General features: G+C 41.0%; 1 protein-coding gene across 3 annotated transcripts; it reads right to left on the reverse strand.

Moving 5' to 3' along the window:
- Positions 1-1,070: 1,070 nt before the first annotated feature.
- Positions 1,071-19,902, reverse strand: LOC308312762 (centrosomal protein of 95 kDa-like). 3 transcript variants are annotated; one of them, XM_080759471.1, is made up of 21 exons: positions 19,712-19,902; positions 18,624-18,752; positions 18,171-18,278; positions 17,550-17,660; positions 16,810-16,930; positions 15,103-15,221; positions 14,449-14,684; positions 13,887-13,956; positions 13,190-13,257; positions 12,443-12,627; positions 11,903-12,032; positions 9,867-9,984; positions 9,267-9,472; positions 8,642-8,734; positions 8,215-8,362; positions 7,805-7,974; positions 7,302-7,376; positions 6,775-6,927; positions 5,976-6,122; positions 3,110-3,181; positions 1,071-2,351 (listed from the first exon to the last, which is right to left on the reverse strand). In XM_080759471.1, exons 1-21 carry the CDS (start codon positions 19,734-19,736, stop codon positions 2,175-2,177), a joined length of 2,661 nt encoding a protein of 886 aa, XP_080615597.1. In that variant the 5' UTR covers positions 19,737-19,902; the 3' UTR covers positions 1,071-2,174. The 3 variants fall into 3 exon arrangements, with proteins under 3 accessions (XP_080615597.1, XP_080615596.1, XP_080615595.1); XM_080759470.1 differs by having other exon boundaries at positions 11,903-12,029; positions 14,449-14,687; XM_080759469.1 differs by having other exon boundaries at positions 14,449-14,687.
- Positions 19,903-20,945: the final 1,043 nt, after the last annotated feature.

Genomic DNA, 20,945 nt, shown 5'->3' on the forward strand with positions numbered 1-20,945 from the left:
TAGGTCGATGACCGTCGATCGCGGTGTTTTGTTTAAATCATATTTAAATGAAAAGTGTTCTTCTTCTATTTCTTCTGAGTTTCCGGTAGACGTCACGCTCGCGTTGGGATTTTGCTCCCTCCCACTGGTGGTCTCGGGTAATGTACCCAGTCCCCACTGTTGAGGAAATTCAGCAGAAGGACCTGCAAGCACTTTAATACTACTCAGTCATGAGACAGTATGTGCAGTTATCCAAAATGTCATTTTAAACAAAATATATGTATGGTCCTGCTCTTTAGAAAATATGTCCTGTCAGGTGTGTGCAGTGCACATAGTTTACTTACTTTCTATAGTATATTCAGGGAAAGAATGCAGTAATGAATCTACGGTATATCATTGAATGTTACTTTGTGTTCGTCTATTAGGTAGGCCTACCCAATTGTAAAGTATAATGTCATTGTTTAACTGTATTGTTGTAATTATGGGTTTCATAGAAAGAAACCCTAACCGTCAAGCCTCATCATCTCTTGCTCAAATGTGTGTAGAATAAAGGGCTTAAACAGAACCGATTGGCCATACTACATTCTTACCGATGTACCACGGTGATGTTCAATATCGGGATACCAATCTTATCCAATCAGGACTTGCACAGTAAACCATAGATATTAATGTCTATAATATTATTGTCTGTCTTTGCAGTAAACAACTGAAATGGGAAGTGATGAAACAAATACATGAGCAGACAAAATTGAACCTATCTGGAACATTATAAGATTGAAGCTGTTAAATGAGTTGTGCGACTGGATGAAATTGGCAACCCACCTGACAATGTATTTTATGTTTACTGTAGCACTGGAGACATAGGCATACTTGTTACCGAACCAACACTAGTCTATAGCAATGATTTAACATCAGAATACAGAGCTTTTAACTTTTCAACAACAAATGTTTTATATAACCAAATAATATCACTTACAGCACCAACATTGTCCTTTCTTGTTTTGCATTGGCAAAATGTATAAAACCTGTACCTGTTCTGTTTGATATAATACAATGTTAAAGAGTGAAAAGAGTCACACTAAATACAGTAGTAGGATGAAGGGGCATTTATGTGTTGATTAGACAGATTCCACAATATTGGTATAGTTTGCATTGTGATCACATACATTTTTAATTTAAAACAGCATATTCTGGACTTAATTGATTAATATGTTCACCCCAAATCAGCTTATTCCATTGTACGTCTGTTACAATAAAGCTTTTAGATCTCTTAATATTTGGACAATTGATACAATTCTAGACAACCTGATAATATATAAATATAATCAAGATGAATAACATTACAGAAATCTGATTATGACCACCCCCTGGTGATCAGAAAGCACAACCAAGTTAGTAAAAAAAAAAGGTTAAATAAATAGGTCCCTGGCACAGTTAAAATGGTACGGAAGACATCCAGCATAAAGGTAGGTAGGAAGTCATAATGAACGTAAATCCTGACAGTGTGACATTCATTCTCAGCATTAGCGTTGCATCCATTTACCCACAATGGTCGCAGTTGGGAAAAGAAAAATGTATTGAATGTAATGTATTAGAATGTATTGCTAGAAGACACAATCTAATAACAGCATCACACACACAAACGCACAGTGAGGGAGTCGTTTTAGGTCATTCTTAAATAATCAAGTATTAAAAACAGTGGAAGAGAAGGACTTGGTCCAAGGTAGCAGCTCAGGTGAGAGGAAGAGTGTTCTAATAGCCTAGCTACGTACATATTGGTTGGGTGTGCATTCATGAAAACACTTGCACTTCTATTACCGTAGGCACAATTTTTTGAAAAATAAAATAGGGAAAAAGGCAACTGACTGGGTTTACCCACTACCAGATACGTACACCTTGACTTTTAGCCCATGTTTTTGTTTAAAATTGTTGAATAAACATGATTCAATTCTATGACAATATGGATCTCATATGATTTTTAAATATCCATTTTCTTTTCTGGGTAAAAACTAAAAAGGAAGAGGCCAGAAAAGTCATTTTCACAAGGACGTGTCGTACCTTCTGTGTTGGATTTCTAGTGATGATGCTGTCTCTTACTGCATCCTCTCTTTAGTGTAAAAAAAAAAGCAAACTAAAGATTTAAACAAGTATTTCACATGGAGCAGAAAATGCACTCTTGCTCCCCAACTACTGGGTCAGTGCAGACAGCTGTTGTTGTACTGAAAGGAGGCCATTTGAACACGGCCACGGAGCCTCTGGACCTCTAGGTCTCTGAAGTAGTCATCCTCGTCGTTCTGAATCACGGTCTTCTGCAGCTCACCGATCTCACGCTCCATCCTGGAACGCAGCTCTCGCTTCATCTTCTGCAGAGACTGCACAGACAGAAGAGAGGAGTAAACAAGTGTTTTCTCCAGTATTCTCGAGGGACCAAACAAAAGAGGGAGACAGTTGAACAAATGTGACATAAAATGTACAGTGCGAGTAGAAGCAGCTGTTATACCATGGGCTTGTTAGCTTCAGGACATAATCTAACATAACCTTTTCATCCATGGCACCCCTGAATTACATTGTTACTTTATAGAATACATAAAATTTTGTTATGTCCCCCTACCAGTTTCCAGTTAGAACAGATTGAAAAAGACTATCCTTTTTTTACATTTTATATGTTTTTTCCACTTGAACCCCAGCATCCCTATGCTGGGTTAGCCAAAAATAGCAGATCTACAAACTCAGCAGATCTCTGTGCCCCAGTCTGGAATTAATCTCTTCAGACTATACAAGTGTGTCTGCTAAATGCCAGGTAGCTACTAAATGACATTGTACATTCACTAAACTATGTAAGATGTTGTAGACTCTCCATAAAAGTATTTTGTAGAGTCTACACAATGAGACCAATAATATTAATAATATATAACTAAAAGAGCTTATGCCACACTCTACTAAGAACTGCTATTCCAGATCAAGGGTTTGTAATATCACACATGCAGCTGTGTTTTCATCATGTTATGTGGTGCAAAACAGTAATATTTAGTAGTGTGCAAGTCATAACTTAGTTGCCACCCATCTATGCTACAACTAGGCTTCGTTTTGACTTCCATATAGATGGTGTAATCACACCCTGGACGTTTACCTTTTCTTGGGCCTTTTTTCGAACCTGGACCTCGTGCCTTTCTTCTGCAAGCATTTCAGCCAACAACGAGAACTGCAAAAGAAGGTCCATATCACAACTTGAATATTCCTACATTATTGTACTCGGGAGGATATGATGCAAGAGCAAAAGGAAACCATGTATGGTCAAAGTAGCAATCCGTTTTCTGTAGACTAGTATTGTGTGTAAGTTACTCCATTTCTATCTATTATTACAATTGTGAAGTTGGTAGCCAATGAAAAGCGCCAAAAGATGTGAACATGGCGAAGTTGGTAGCCAATGAAAAGCGCCAAAAGATGTGAACATGGCCGCCACATCTTTTGGCGCTTTTCATTGGCTACCAACTTCACAATTGTAATAATAGAATAGTCAATGAAAAGCGCCAAAAGATGTGAACATGTCGTCAGAGCTCTCAGCCCCTCCCCTTGCGAGCCTGCAATTTCATTCCTCTCTCTCCGAGACCCGCAGGAGAACACAAACAAGGAAGGGCAGGAATTCGATTTCGCTTATTCCTTCTAAATCTCTGTATATAAACTATATCTCTCTCAGCGATCGTGTTACTTACATCAACATTGTTGACTGTTCGCTACTTGACACATTGCATGCACATGCACACGCACACACACGCACACACACACACACACACACACACACACACACACACACACACACACACACACACACACACACACACACACACACACACACACACACACACACACACACACACACACACACACACACGGCTCCCGAAGAAGCACCACACACGATTAGAACTTATAGATGCGCGATTACATACAGTTTCATTCATGCAAACACGGCATTTCTGCCGCGGAGTGCGTGGCGAAGTAACTCTGGGATTAGAGAAATAACACAATACAATAATTTATCTGCTTGTGTCTGAATTACAGTAAGTCTTCGCCGATCTACCTGAAGAGCAAATACCGGACAATGCCGAGCCCTGTACGGATCTGTGTTTTATTATGGTCAATTGGGCCCGGATTGGTTCAGATTCTATTACCTCAGGTCCCAGATCTATTTATTATTATGTGTAATACCCGAGTAGATCCTACTCAGTGCTGAACAGGGGGGGGGAAAGCATGAAGTGCTGCTTAATGACGAGGCCGACTTAGAATCAGTACTGTAGCACAAAATAATGGGAATTAAACTTGAGCTTCTCATGCGTGCCAGGCTGACAGCTGGGTTTCAGCAAACTACTGTATAACTCAATGGGATTCGGATCCCCATTAGCTTCCACTGCCATGGTCGCTAGTCTTCCTGGGGTCCACACAAAAACAACATACAATAAAATATACAAACAACAACTGACACTTGTCAGTCTAAATCCAAATTACAATTACATTAAAATACCAAAGATATATAGATAATATAGGTTAAATGTACAAAAGCACATCAATCCAATTGTGTGATCTCTCCCATTAATGTTTATTAAGAGATTTTTTTAAAGAGTATTTACTTTTGATTTGTTTTATGTTTACAGATTCCACTGTTGAGTGGCTCGATAAATGACAGATTTTGTACAGAAGTGTTTCTGTATTTGGTTTTGGAATACCCTGAGCTTACCTGTCTAGTTTGATATCTATGTTTTAGACCTGAACTAAATAATTGATTTCTGTAGAAATCTGGCTTTCCCTAAATTATTGCATTTCTGTGAAATTCTATAAGACTAGAATTTAATTTAGCCTCTACAGTTAAGGCTCATACATAGTCTGGATTTACGGTGGTGGGGTGACCACCGAACTACAACATGACGTCACGAGCCGCGGTGAAGAGCAAACCACCGCCACCGCTCCAGCCCTTCTCTCTGTTTTTACTCACCACCGCTCAACGTTATTTCAGCTCCGGTGGTCACCTCACCACCGAAAATCCAGACTATGAATAGGCCTTAAGACATACTAAACTGTGGTGCATCCTAGCAACATTGGTTTTAATCTTGCAGCTCTATTTTGTGCTAGCTATAGTTTTTTAAATATCTCTTTTAGCAGCAGAGGACCACACAACCGTACAATACTAACATTATTAAAAAGTAGGTAACACAGGCATTAGTGCTTTCACATTTGGTGTAACACAGGGAGAACATTCGAGTGTAACCGCAATACCCTGCCCCATTTTTACAACAGTATCAATATGATCCCACCAAGTCAAGCGCTCATCAATTATGACACCAAGTAACTTGGTGATGGGATCAATGCTGCGCGGAACGTGCAGGATCAAGGATTCCTTTTTCTTCAATGTGAAAACATGCAATTTAATGTTATTATTTTCTATTAATTACTCTTACTAGCCCTTACCCGTGAGATATTTGCCCCCATCTTGTGGCCGTGGGGGGGTACTGCGCCCGGGCGCATTGCCCATCGTGTGGTGATGCAAAAACAATATTTGTACAGTAAATATGACAGTTGCGTCTGTAAAAAGTAGCCTAGCTGGATTCTGGGAGCGTGCAGAAATTTTTTGGCATGGAGAGATGTGTGCTAATAGTGTGGCTCGGTCGGAGATAGACCACGAATAAAGACCACGGCTGTAAACGGCTGTTTTAATCCACTAATAAATTCATTATTAATCATTAATGTGTCAAATGGAAAAAAGGGCTCCGTTAAGACCTCCATATAATTATGGTCCATGCCTGTGTGAAAAGTGGGAGTGATTGGTGCAGCCAATGATGAGATAACGCTCTGTCAGTGACATTCATTCAGACATTCGCTGAATTATAGTATGATTGTAGGTTGCTATGTAGCAGCCTATAACTGGCATCTACTGTGTCAGAAATGCACCGTGTAAAGTGGCACTGTGTCTTATGTGTTTCTGTTCATGGAAGTTTCTCTCCAACCTGGTCCTTGTAGTAGTTCTCCATGGACTTGATCTGGTCCTGGTGTCGTTGCTGGTGCTCCAGACGCTGCTCCCTGGCGTAGGCCCTCTGCTCCCGCAGTCGAGCCTTCTGCAGCTCCAGGCCCTCCTCAAACACTTGACGAAACATCTACAGACGAATGTTCAAAGTACGTTTAATCACTGTACTCTCCCTTTCTTTATGTTATAGCTGGGGTTGTGGGGACTGGGGAGTATGTGACTACATACATACATTTTGTTTTGATTGAATTGTTCCACTTTGGCAATGTAAACGTATGTTTTCTCATGCCAATAAAGCCCTTTGAATTACCTGACATGACTATGAATGTGATATGCAAGTGTGTGGTATTCGTCATCTCTTAAATGATAATGATGATTGCCAATGCAATATGGTTGTGCTGTTTCTGTACATAGAAATGGCCATTTGCTGCTAGTTAACTGATCAGTGCATGTTAGAATGACTGGAATCAGTGCATTAGTTGTACACTGGTGCCACAGGTGTAAAATAGCTATTGTCATGCACCCAAAAATAACCTACGTCTTTTAATACAGGAGATCAACTAAGATACAATACAATGGTAAGAACAAGAGGGTTGTTTGTTGACATTGACAAAACTAAAAGGTTAGTGCTATATACAACCTCAAACCAAGTTAAGTCACTAAGATTATAACAATAAACTGGTTTGTGGTGCAACGTTGCAAGCTAAATTACACTACTAGAAAATACAAATGAATGGTGTGATGAAAAACAAGCGAATAAAAATAATGCACGCGCCACCCACCCTCTCCTCCTTGGAGCGTGCCCGCATGAGGCGGGCACGGAACTGCACATGGTAGTCACTGTGGTACTTCTTGGCTCGGGCAACCTGCTGCCTCTGTTCCTTAAGTTTGTTCTGGGCTGATTTCTGCTGCTGGATACGGTCTTTAAAATCCCTCTGGAAGATAGAAATCTTAGCATGACACTGTCCAGTTGGTTGTTTATTCCATATTTGAACTGAGGACCGATCTAGAAGCTTGTAGGTCGGCTATTTAAAAAATGTTTGCCTCTTATATTATTTGACAATTTAGTCTAATCAGTTTTTGTAGTATAGTTTGATGCAGTAATGGTCTTCTTCTTTTAAGAAGTATTAAAGTCCACACTGCCAAGGATTTAATTTGAGTACAACTTTTGTGTTTTTAGTTGATCCACTAGATGGCGCCATGGCTGGGACAGGGGAAACCAGTGGCTGCAAAAATGTCCTCCAACCAAGCTCCCAGACTTTTTTCCCCCTCTAAGGAGAGTACAAAGTAAAAAAAAACCTTGGCTCACCAGGCGCTTGTTGTGTTCCTGCTCTTTGTGGATGATTTCCACCAGTAGGTCATGTTTTTTCTGAGCTTCCTCCACCTGGAAGTAAAAAAAAATGTATCACTTAATGGAAATATGCCACTGATGACAAAATGTCACATCAATGCACTAACACTGACAAAATTGAGGCACTTCCTGCACCACATGGTATTTTGCCCGTCTTTAGATATGCATTACATTTCAAGATTTACTATGTGCATGTGTTATCCACATCTTCATTTTATTCATATTTCTATTATAATTATGGTTCTTTCCTCTTTCTGGCCAAATCCCTTATGATAGCGAGCGTCTATGGCAACACGCAAGCCATGTAAGTGCACAACATATGAGGTATTAACCACTTTCAACCTGGCATCCCAATTTTGGCCAATTTCTTTCCAAAAAAGTATTTAAGCTTGAGAGATAAGCTTGTGATACCATCGTGTGATGAAGTATGAGATAGTGATTAAAGATGTGATTCTTCCTACCTGACTGGAGAGTTTGCTGCGGTGGGGGCTGCGAGAGGAGGAGACGGCGTGGAGTCTGTCCACCTGCTCCAACTGCTGTTCCCACATACGGCCCATGGTATGGGGCGAGATGTGAAGATGGGGGAGTTCCTCCAAGAGGGTCGGGAGGAGGTCGTTGTCCTTCACCTTCACTGCAAGGGGAAAGAGCAGGAATGAATGAGAATCAGATTGTCAGCCAGAGAAAGGAAAAAAGAAAAAGATGATTGTTGATGCTTCCGTAATCAAATTGTTGTCTTTACTTTAATGAGTGTAGCTTCAATCACTGAGTTGTTTAGTTTTGCACTTCATAAGGTTGTAGTTTTAAAAATGGTTTTCTGATATGCACACCCACAAAGTCTCAAGAGAATGGGAAACAGAAAATCTTATTTTACTTGGCTGAGTCTTCCTGGGATAGTCGCATCGCCTGCGTTCCTGTGTGGTCTGCCTGGTGCGGGGCGACTGAAGACTTCGTCTTTTAGCTGGGTCCAGTTTGGGCGTCTGGGGGATGTCCTCTAGTATAGCTTCTCTGTACTCCCGCTCCTTAGCATACAGACAGTTTTTATTTCAGCAAGGTCATAGGTCAAAGTAGCCATAAGCTCGCATTAGAGGTCTTCGGGTAAGCCTGAGATCCGAAAATACCCGGGGCCCGAACCAAACCGGAGCCAGTTCCGGTTCCAAACACAAGAAGTGACTCCCGGGTATGTTCGGAGTGGCTCCCGTATGTCTCGGACCTCGGGTAATGACTAAATCCCATTTTTTGCAGGTTTTCTTTCAGTACGTGTTGGTCAAATTGGACCTCTTAATCATTCTGTTACTTACAGCTTCCTGGGCTTTGAGTCGCTCCTTTGCCAAGTTTGCCCGTTCTCTATTCTCAAGCCTTTTCAGCTCCTCCTCATAGGCCTTATTCACCAGCTGCAAAGAGAGAGCAAGAACTTCACTGCTAGTTAAGCTGCATGTAATGTATTCACATTTTACAAGCTTTGATCACAGCTTTGAAAATATAGACAGGCACGCTTGGCACATAGTGACAAGCATATCAAAACTGCACATTCTGAGACATTAACAGTCAGACATTTAATTAATAATTATTGTTGTTTTTTGGAACATTCATCTTCCAGTAAACATAGAATATATGCATCATTTGAATCAAGAACTGCCAGTTCAGCATTGTTTTCAATTAATTCCAGAATTACCTCACCCACCCATGTATTTTAATCATGTTGTTTTTTGTTTTGTTGTTTTGTTCTTGTTTTATATACTGCAATCATGTATTCTGGATACACTATATTTCTTGTACAATACTACAATGTTTAATAGTCTTGGGCTATTTTGCCTCAGCCTAGCACTTTAGCCCATATTTATATGCTCACTGTATTGTTTTTATACTGTGCCGAATAAAGAAATACAAATACCCTCAGTCATATACTGTATTCACTACCCATACCTCACTGTGTCGCCTGTGACTGTGTTTGTGTCGTAGATCTGGTCGCCGTGTTCGAATAGGAGCAGTGAGGTTGGCTTGTCTCCTGTCATCCAGGCTCAGTGCCTCCCTTGAGTTGCCCTCTGGCTGTCCTTGCAGGGAATGACATGGCCGTGGTGGAGATGGCGACAGGGAACGTGTCCGGTGAGCGGCTTGAAGCTGAGATGCATCTGGCAGAGGGTGTAAGGAACTTTAGAATTCAGGGTATTTTCTCACACCTATGTCCTATTATATCAATGCTTATATAAACACAAGAATTACGTAATTTCAGTAACATCCTATGATCCTAGTGTTGTTTGCCACAGATAGGAGTACCCCACCAGCATTATCTATACACTGCTAGATGGGTTATCGCTCTACTGTGTTCCTCAGCCGCAGCTCACAGATAACATTTGCATACTGTTCAATTGACTTGCAAACTCTATGTAAAACCCCAGACACAGTGATGACCATCCAGCAACATTTGAGAAAGCAGCAATTTTAACTGGACAGACTACAGAGCATGAGAAAGTGTGTGTGCCGTGTGCACCGTGCAGTATAGGACAGAGAATTTGTGAATGGAACCTGAGTGTGGTCCGGTGGTCCTGCGACACTCCATGACACTGTCACTGTGGTGGGACTGTGTGTCCTCCTCTCTGACGTCAGTGGACTCTCCACTCTCATCCAGCGCTCGCTTTAGCATCTACATTAATACCAAAACAAGCACACACACATACATACATTCACATGAAGTTAAAGCCAAATGCACATCATTGCAGGCTAGTAAAAAAGATATACAGTGTGTGTGTGTGTGTGTGTGTGTGTGTGTGTGTGTGTGTGTGTGTGCGAGCGTGCGTGCACACACACTAATGAAATAAAAAATATTTTAACAAATGAAATGTAAGGAAAGGAAAATACTATGCGAAACTTGCTGCCATCACCCCAATACTAAAAAAGCCTGGACTTGACCCCGACTCCCCCAGCAACTACCGGCCCATTTCTAACCTCCCCTTCCTCTCCAAAATCCTGGAACGCACTGTTGCATCTCAGCTCAAATCACACATGGACTCCAATAACCTTTACGAATCATTTCAATCCGGTTTCCGTTCACTTCACAGTACTGAAACTGCACTCACAAAAGTCACCAACGACATCCTCCTGTCTGCCGACTCTGGTCACCTCTCCATCCTCATCCTCCTCGACCTCAGCGCTGCCTTTGACACCATCAGCCACTCCATCCTCATCACCCGTCTCCAGTTTTCCCTCGGTTTAACCGGCACTGCCCTTTCCTGGTTGGCATCCTACCTCTCCGATTGACAACAATTCATCTCCATCAATAACTGCAACTCTTCCACTGCCCCAGTTACCCACGGTGTCCCCCAGGGCTCAGTACTTGGTCCCCTCCTCTTCATCATATACATCCTCCCTCTAGGTCAGATCCTCCGTCACCATGGACTTCAGTTCCACTCCTACGCCGATGACACACAGCTGTACCTTTCCACCAAAGCCATCACCCCAACCACCCACTCCACTCTCACTGCCTGCCTCACAGATATTAAAACGTGGATGCAAAATAACTTTCTCAAACTAAACTGCAATAAATCGGAAATCATCATCATCGGTCCCAACTCCCTCACCAATTCCACCCAAGGTTTTTCACTGAACATTGATGGATCCACTGTTACACCCTCAACCCGCATCCGCAACCTTGGTATAATTTTTGACCCCACCCTTTCATTCCTCCCCCATGTTAACCAAGTCACCAAAACCGCCTTCTTTCACCTCAAGAACATTGCCCGTCTCCGACCCTCTCTGTCATTTTCCGCAGCCGAAACACTCATCCATGCTTTCATCTCATCCCGCCTTGATTATTGCAACAGTATCCTCTACGGCACCACCTCCAAAGTCCTCAATAAACTGCAATATGTCCAGAATTCAGCTGCCCGCCTGCTCACCAGTACCCGTTCCAGAGACCATATTACACCTGTCCTCCGTGACCTTCACTGGCTACCGGTTAAACAAAGAATCCACTTCAAAACACTCCTGACCACCTACAAAGCACTAAATAACCTGGCTCCCCCATACCTCTGTGACCTCCTCAAACGCCATGCCCCCTCTCGCTCCCTCAGGTCTGGTGATGCAAACCTCCTCGATGTCCCCAAAACCAAACTCTGTACGTGGGGGGACAGAGCTTTCGCCTTTGCTGCCCCAACCCTGTGGAATGCCCTCCCTAAGGCACTCAGAGATGCCCCCACCCTTCAAACCTTCAAATCCACCCTCAAAACCCACCTCTTCAAAATTGCCTTCCCTAGCTAACCCTTTTCACTGTCTTTTAATGTTCTTTAGCTTTTAGTGTTATTTTTCCTTTTTTTTCTATTAAAGTTGTTTTTAATTTGTTGTTACCTCTGTAAAGCCCCCCCATGTAAAGCGTCTTTGGGTACTCAGAAAAGCGCTATATAAGTTTGAGATATTATTATTATTATTACAAGTAATAGCTAACAAATGCATCACATGCAGAAAAACTACATGATATACATCATAATGTTTACTTGCTATGCTATGCTTTGAAATGCCTGTCAAAACACCCCCACCACCACCACACAGAGAAACAATGTACCCACCTGGTCAAGGTCCTCCAGTCGTCGGGACAGCTTCTGTGACATGTCCTGTAGCTCCTGTTCCGCCTGCCTGTTCTTCTGTCCATGAAAGGACAGAGGCTCCCTGGAATTGTCCTCCCCCACTCGGATACTGCTACTCGTACAAAACATGAAACATAGAAAATCAACGATGTGTGAGTAAGTACATTTTATTTATATACACAGAGACAACTCACAAAGTGCTTAAGTTTAACATACAGTGAGATTAAAAACAAAACAAGGCATTAAAGCAGTTGTAATGTTTATGACAGTATTCCGTTTTATCCACAAGGGGGCGCTTGGCAGATAGAACAGAAAAGGCCTGTACAATTAATCTCAAACGGGAGCAAATAACAACAACAAGCATGGAAATAAAATCAGCAAATGCTTGTACAAATAGTTGCCCTCAAGACCCGTGCAAGAGCATTCGAGACCAGCAGACCAATGTATGATGCAAGATACAGCAATAACATTCTTTATTCAATATTTAACGGCCTCTCCAAAATATCTGCCTGACAATCTCACCTGAGACCGTTCCTTTCCTCATATGGAGGCCGACTGTCCTGTTGGTGTAGGGTGGGGCTTACATCCTCCTCGTCCTCATACGCGGCTGTGCTTTGTGCTGTGGTTCCCACATGGTCCGACAGGGAGAGGAAGAGCACGTCTGGCTGGGTGCGGAACAAGACCCTCCTGGGACCACCGTTAGTTGGCTGTAGACATAAATAGTTGAAATTACTAAAAAGGCCCCAGAGTACGAGATGCCACTGGAAAGAATCGGGGAAAAACAAACAAGAGAATGAAAGAAAGGGGAGAAATTAAAGGAAGTAGAGCGGAGCCCCTTGGGCACTGGCCTACTTGGAGCGATGCAAGTTGGAAATGCATGCCCCACCCAGTTATTATGTCTGTGTCCCTTTTATGCCCATATATGGAGTTCTTTGTCAGGTGTCTATGCCGATGTCAGTACATCATTGTGATGTCAGAACAGGCCAGCTCTACATAATGGAGATCTAGGGGTGATCAATAATATTTGGGCCCTGTCCAGAGCCTGGGCAGGCTTGAATTGGTTCTGTGTATCCCACCGGCTCAAGGCCGGGCTCTGCACTTGTGGAACATGTGAGTTACGTGGATTACACACATACGTACACACAGAGACGTGGTGCAGTTATATTAGGATAGGAATAAAAAAAAGCCATTACAATCAAAACGGCTTCCAAAGCTCTCAGTAACCTTTGAATTATGATATAAACCTTAAGAGATTCTGTTCTACTGTACCTTTAGTTGTTCACCGTCCTCCACTCCCCTGGTTCTCTGACGACTGTAGGCAGACTTCTCACTCAGAACTGGGAATGAATAGATTTTTCTCTTTTAAGAACACACAAAATGCAAACACAAACCCACAGACAGAATTTCAGGAACAAGACCGTATATTAGCAACCATCTAAAATGCCAAATTGATTGCAAAACAAAATTATATTTCCAATACTAATAACCCATTTTTACCTGGTGAAAACCTATACGTTGTTATACCTTTGAATCCAGGAGCTACCTAGTTGTTGCTATACATGCTGTTTTTTTTTAGGTTAGGTTAGGTTTTAGAAGGTGAAATCGGCCCCAGGTCTAAATAAGTTAAAATAGTATTATGGCTCTGCTTTCAAGAGTAAAAGCAAATGGCACCATTTTAAACACATACATGTACAATTGGCAGCTGTAGCTTAGTGGCTAGAGATGCCATCTGGTAATCAAAAGTTTACTGGTTCGTCACCCAGGCTGGTATATGATCGAAGTTCCCCCAAGCGAGACACTTATCCCCTTAACCCCTAAATGCTGCCCCATGAGCACTCTTCATAATCATAACCATCTGAGCAACCACCCAAAGCTGAAAACGTAAATTTCCCCACAGAACTAATAAGGTAATAAAATGTGTGCTTGAAAATAATTACACAATTGATTGTTTTCCATTTTCACTCACCAGGAGAGTGGCACAGGATAGGAGATTGTTGTCCATTTGTATAAACTGTATTTGCCATTTGCCTTGAGTTCTAAGAGAATGTAGATAAGTGAGAGAGGCAGGTTCATGCAAGTCATCAAACTGAGTGGAGGTTAAATTAATCTTATGATGTACTATTAAAGCAATGGAAAATCTATATGTCTGTACAGCAGGAATATTGACAATAACACTGATTAACATTTGTAATGATATGAGCAAATCGTATTTCCCTGCTTGATTACTCATGCCAGCCCTTTCAAAAAGTTGTCGTCATTGAATGAACCCAGGAGTAATACAACATTTACTACCCAAACTAGAGGACAGTGTGCTTATGTGTGTGGTTTGCATGTGCTAACCACACACATAAGGTTTATTATTGTACTAAACCGTCCGTGGCCACACTGCAGCATTATAAACTTACAGTACAGTCATTTTTAAAGATCACAAGAAGATGCCACATTATGCCCACGTAATAAGCAAAACTAAATAAACAAATATGTAAATGGTTGGCATACTGTTGGTAAAGTTCATAGTACAAGCTCACCTCTGTAGTGACGGGAGCGGCCTCCTCTTCTGCGTGTCTGTGACTTAGCCCGTTGGCAAGGGGATACTGGCTAGGGGAGTACGGGGCTGCGTCAGGCCTGTGGGGCGTCGTGGTCTGGTAAGGGGGCTGTAAAGGGATGGCAGCTGGGTGCAGAGATTCCCTCAGTAGAGATGCCTGGGTGTCCAGAGGGTCAGAGGTGGGGACAGGTTCCAACAACGAGGGAGGGACCGCCACGACTGCTGTAGGGGGAACAAAATAATGAATGCACTTCATTCAATAGCTAAGTAAGTACGACACTGTGTGAGTTGATGTCTGCTGATGCCAAACTAAATCATGAAATTATAAATATGTTCAAACAACCTATTGATAAATCAGATAGCTAAACTGCTAAACAAATGTGCATTATTTGATACAAGATATTACATATCTACACACCAGTGCTTTAATGCAAAACTGCTTGAAAACAGACCAATGCCCTTAAATATTTGATGCTGTAATATTCAAGAAATGTATGAAATTGTGTGTTTTATATCCATGACACTTTATTTAGGTGGCATCAACATGTGCATAAAGACAATAAGATACTTATAGGTTTGACAGCTAATGTAAGAAAAAAAGCCACAAGTGAAAATGTTCATCATGTGTGGGTCTAACCTTCTTGTTTGGCTGTGAACGTCCGTGCAGTATCTCCCAGCCCAATGAGTTCATTGGTCGATCCCGTCTCTTCTGCATTCCAAGAATGCAGGGAATGTTTACTGGACTGGACAGTGGACCTGAGAGAGAAGAGTAAGGATGACCTATCATTGATTCATCCAGTCAGATAACCTATAATGTATATAATAATATGTTTTTAAGTCAATTTCCACTGATAAGACAACACAACATGAATACAACAATCACCACAGTAAGAGGAAAATATATATAATTCTCTCTACAGATTCCATGTGGTCAAATATTTTACAAAATAAATGATGTAGGACTCCCTTCAATACATTTTGTACTAATGTATTTTAGATTGCAGATTGGATCAAATAAACTCTATTGATGGCATGATTGCACATCAAACCATTGCTTTTGTTATTCTTTCGTTGTTACTCTGCATCATTGGATCACCAGCAGAGAACACAAATACCGTACTTTAATTGTAATCATTGGAAAGAATACAAAATATAAACACATTTAAAAGACAGCACTGAGCACAGTATACTGTAGTGTACTTAGACTGCAACAATGTAACAAAGGAAAAAAACATTTTGGACAGCTAACAGATCCGCCTTTCTGTTTAGAAATGAATTAATGGCCCTGGTGAGCGCTGAGCAGAGCTACCTAACTAGCCGTTGTGTCAACAGAACTACCGACACTGATAAACACACAGTGGGAGAGTCATGTACTAAGGCAAGGCACTGTTTTCCAAACAATGGGTAGAGAGTACTAGGGACCCATTTGTGGGTCACGGAAAATAACCCCAATGTCGGACCCTGATGATGAAGACTCTCTAGCAGAAACGTGTAGGTCGTTTAAAAAAAAACTTTTGCCTTTCTAATCCATGATAATAAAGGCTTTTTGTGCCTCAGAATTACTTTAAATTCACTTTTCACACTAGTTTGGGTCCAGATTAAAAAAAGAATCTTCTTTTGGGTCTCGAGCTAAAAATATTGTGAAACACTGTACTTTTTTATTTAAAAAAAAAATTAACGAGTCCCGTCAGTGTTTGCCGTTTGAAGATTAACCAAGACAACTATTCCGGTGAGATCGATCCTAACATGTTCTGTTGGATTATAACTACTAACTAAGGTTTACCCCGTTCGGTTTCTTTGTACAGTTTAGAACGGAAGAACTTTTTGTTTCTTTGGATAACTTGGATCAATTAAGGAACTGTTAGACTATCGCGGGCGTGTGCTTCCTTTAAAGAGGACGGACGCGGACTTTATTCTTTATTTAATAGTAATACCGAGCAGGTTGGTGCTCCGCTGACTTTGGGGGGGGTTATTGATTATTGGACATTGTGTTTGTAACCCGAGGCGTTTACAGAGAACTCAGCTCCATATATGGACCTGAGTGATTTGGTCCACATATACAGTAACAGCGGGACAGACACACAGACAGACAGACAGACATGCACACACACGAGCTGCGTTCGCTTCACGCGTTTGCGCGTCTTACTTGTGTAAAGTGTATTGGTTTAATTGAGAACCGTTTTATTTTGTCAATTACTTTTCGTGGCATCTCTATTTAAAGCATACAGACTAACCCTACAATCCTGTTTTTTTCCTTAGTTAATAATTTTCATTACTGTGTGAAGGGCGATTGTTACAAATGGTTAAAGTAAAAAAAGCATTATGAACTTGATCAAACACTCACTGTGCACTGGAAGACTGGGATGCTCTCTCCAACATGGCATCCTTCTGCTCTGTGACCTCAGGGGCCTCTGGCCTGATGCTACCATGCAGGACATCATCATCAATGACATTGTCATTCGGTTCTTATTAAAGAAAGTGGAGAAATGCAGAATGAAAGAGAGAGTAAGACAGAAAGCCAGGAAGAAACACAGAGAAGTAGTAAGATTAATTAATTCAAATTTTAAACAAATTCAAAACAGCATAGAAACAGACATTCAATAGAGAGTAGAGACAAATTAATGTGATGTGGGTGGTATGTCCCACTGTACAAATCACAGCAGAACTCACATCAATGTCACTGAGATTGCGGTGAACTTTCCACAATAGCACAAATGCTTCAAAGTTATTTTATCCCAAAAATGATCATAATTTTCCTGGTCTTAATCACTTAAGTCTTATTTTATACTAAAACATTATTTTTTAAAGTTAGGCCATTATAGCCTCTTACAAGATCACAACACATCCATTATTCTGAGCCATAAAAAAAGGATATCAGGATATCAAAAATGTCATGTTATATAAATTTTGTCCTACAGTATGTCCAGCCCAGCCCTATGTCTGGATCAGACTTGTGCACAGATGGATGATCTTATCCACCCAGCCTTGTGTCTCAGGCAGTATAGCACTGAGAGTAAGGTTTTCAATCACACTGAAATAATAAGCATCACAATTCACAATAAAAAAAAGGAATCAAACTCATACCTCCGTTCTGTGAGTCCTCACTTATCTGCTCGTTGAGATATTCCAGTAGGCCATCGAAGATTTCCAAGAGGTTCTTGATGGACTCTCTGTCCCCTATGACCACATTTTCCCCTACGGCCACAAAGGGAAAACTATTTTAGGGGTTTCCTTTAGATCTCCAACATTACAGTACAAAGGGGTTTGTGTTGGCTAAGGCTACAGCATAATGATTATGGTAATCTGTAGTCTTAGCCATACTTACATACAATACTACTGACAGGCACAGACAGTTAAAGGACCACTTCACCAACTTTCAGCCTTGTCTGTAACTGTTCCTCACCGTGCTCATGAAAGATGGCAGCATTTCTGTCTACTCCCTACTTGTCTGCGGACAGTTCATAGACATGTCTAGTGACATAATCATCAAGGTTTCAGTTTGGTCATTTCAAACCGGATTGAACTTTCCAGGGAGAGAAAGACTGTAGTTTCTATTAGCTTGGAACCCCTATCGATGATGACATTGGTATGCAGGTTCTGAGTGAGGAAGGCCCAATAATACAAAAGACAAGGTTGATAATCTGTGAAGTCAGGTGATATTTTAACAAATTAGTTGGTACAGTAAAACAGTACAAAGGGACATACCCGTGATGTGTGATAGGCTTATCTGAAGGTAGTCCAGGGCCAGGGAGTCGATCACAGACTGAACGTTATGTACATCATCCTCCTGACTTCCCGGGGCAGCAATATAATCTAAACACAAACAAAAATAGCATGACCAATGTGTGCAGTGCACACAAATGCACTTGACTTGTGTATGTTCAAACAAATGCTCAAAAATCCTTTCATGTTTGCATGTAGACCAATATGCCCATTAAAGACGTGAAAACATATGCCCGGTTCACAGAGCCCCCTAAATAAAGTCTTGTGATGGCAGGTTTGAAGTTCTTAGGACACATTCTTAACATTCTAAACATGCACAGGGGGGGGGGGGGGGGATGTGGGGACAAAAATGGGGGGAATCTCGAACTTTGCAAATGACCCAGCTTACATTTAAGCTCAATTAGCCAACTTTATGGGTTGGAAATTAGTACTCACCTGGAACTTTCTCCCCCAAGATGTTCTCATACAGAGCAACAAAAACATTGGCATCACAGTCTGTCAGCTTCCTTAGCCTGAGATTTATGTGGCATTTGCTGAGTAAATCGTTCGCCACATCCACCCAATCTGTACAAGAAAGAAATATCGTTACCAAAAAGACAATTTTATTTAAAACAGGACAATCCAACTTAATTATGTCAATAGGCCAGTACAAAGCAAGTAGGTCACTCTACCCAGTAAAAGTAACTGTATTATTCTATCCATTTGTTACTCTGAGATTCTACAAATGTAAGTGTATAATATTATGTATATTTGTACACTGTCAGAATTTTAGAATGCACACCTCAAAAGGTGGTTGAAAGGTGCGTAGGCCAAAAGTGCAATTGTTCAAAAGGGGATCTCTGATAATACTAGACCTAGAATGCCTGTGATCATTTATTATACATACTGTATGCAACAACAAGAGCCATTCTAGGGCTATGATAATACAATCAAAGATAAAGGTCCTGCTGGAACTTAAAAAAATGTTGCTCTTTATTAGGTCAACGTTTCGGTTGTCAAGCCTTTATCAGACAGACAATAGACATGTGTGTAATTACGGTGTAATTATGTTGATTGTACAACAAGAACAATATACTGTATGACAGATTGGCGGGTTTTCTCGGCTTGAAAGCTCTGATACAGATAAAGTACAATCTCCTAGGTGACATCAACTTGCCAACGTTTAGTCGCGGGACTAGAGCGGCAAAAGAGCGAGAAAATCAGGGATGACTCGGATGAGTAGTATTGGCAACCATGAACCATTAGACAACCTTAGATACCTAGCTGTAGTGAAGTTATTCGAATCGTAAGTAGAAGGTTGCTGCCTGGATACTCTGTACAAATGTAATAAACTCGTTCTGTCTTGCTGCTCCTTTAATACTTTTAAATAACGGCAAACGCCACCAAATCATGCCTAAATATGCGACTGGTTGTTTGGTCAACTAAAGCTATGTAACGTTCACCAATTTCCCTCAACAGCAATACAATGGGTATGTTGTTAGCGGCTAATGTTAGCTAGCTACTGTACTGGTTTTTCGTCTTACTTCTTTCTCCCTCTTGGGTTCCCATCAAACAGCTGTCGAAAAGAGGCCGTTGTGGCTCCAAATGTATTTATTTACCAACAAAAAAATGTGTCCTCGAGTAAAATACAGTACATTTCTGGGCATACGTCCTTGAAGTTAGTTTCGCTTAAAGCCAAAGGAGGAACTAATGTAATGTTGACTAAACAGGGAACTCACAGCCAGAGTTGTCGATACTCATTTAAATGCAGCTGTTCTCCTATTGGATGATCCGGTCGTTCTTTGTTTCCGGAAGCACGGCAAGAAGCACGGTAACAGGATATAGGTGGCCACTGGGGGGCGGCACCCTAGAGTGTATAGTATAGTATAGTATAGTATAGTATAGTATAGTATAGTATAGTATAGTATAGTATAGTATAGTATAGTATATTCATAGGGTGGCACACTAATAAAAGCACACTGGGCACTGGAGTGGGCACCAAGAAAGAGGCTGTAGTATACTGTATCCCCAGGTACAGCATACAGTATATCTTGTGTAGAATAAGCAAAAAGTAAAAACACTAATTCCAAAAAGCTTATTTTCTACTATTACAGGTTTTCTACCATAGAAAAATATATATATTTGTACCTCAGTGAAATAAATACAAAATTATCCCCAGAGTAGTATATTGCATTTTTAATTATTTAATAATGCTTAATTTTAATGCTTAAAATCTTGAAATAAATGTTGTCCCTGACTTTACTGTCATGCCCCTGTTATGCTGATGCAAATCCACCTGTAAATGTCCCCTGACTATTTCTCCAGGGCAGGCAAATGACTTCAGCAATAGCATATATTTTTGATAGGAAACCCTACACAAGAAGTATACGTATCACTGCTTATAATTTGACTTTTTATCAATGTTTTAGGTTGCATTACTGATGTGTTAAACTTAAAGCATGTCCCCCCTGTTATGCTTAAAGGGATAGTTCAGATTTTTTTTAACTTAAAGGGATAGTTCAGATTTTTTTTTTAAGTTGTATGAAATACTTGCCATTAATATAGTGGTTGCAACTGTATTAATTGATTGCCAGAGTCCCGTGGTGGGAGTTCTGCTCTGGTTTTGGTGAAATATCAAGTAGTTGCGGTCATTTTGTGGGGGGCACTGGGGGCCACGCAGTAAAGTAAATTAATCCACAAAACGAACGTCATTTGTATTGTTGACCTATTTCTAAAATATTAGTGCAACTTGTGTTCTTTTTTTACCCCTCTATCACA

This window comes from Protomyctophum bolini (assembly GCF_963924005.1).
Source record: "Protomyctophum bolini genome assembly, chromosome: 3".
Taxonomy (NCBI): Eukaryota; Metazoa; Chordata; class Actinopteri; order Myctophiformes; family Myctophidae; genus Protomyctophum; species Protomyctophum bolini.

Excerpts from the sequence above, each read along its gene's own strand:
- LOC308312762 (XM_080759469.1), bottom strand. The coding sequence starts at position 19,736 with ATGGGAACCCAAGAGGGAGAAAGAA. Across the intron at positions 13,957-14,448 it reads CCGCTCCCGTCACTACAGAG|AACTCAAGGCAAATGGCAAA; the intron begins GTGAGCTTGTAC and ends ACATTCTCTTAG. Across the intron at positions 8,363-8,641 it reads GACTCAAAGCCCAGGAAGCT|GAGCGGGAGTACAGAGAAGC; the intron begins GTAAGTAACAGA and ends CTGTATGCTAAG.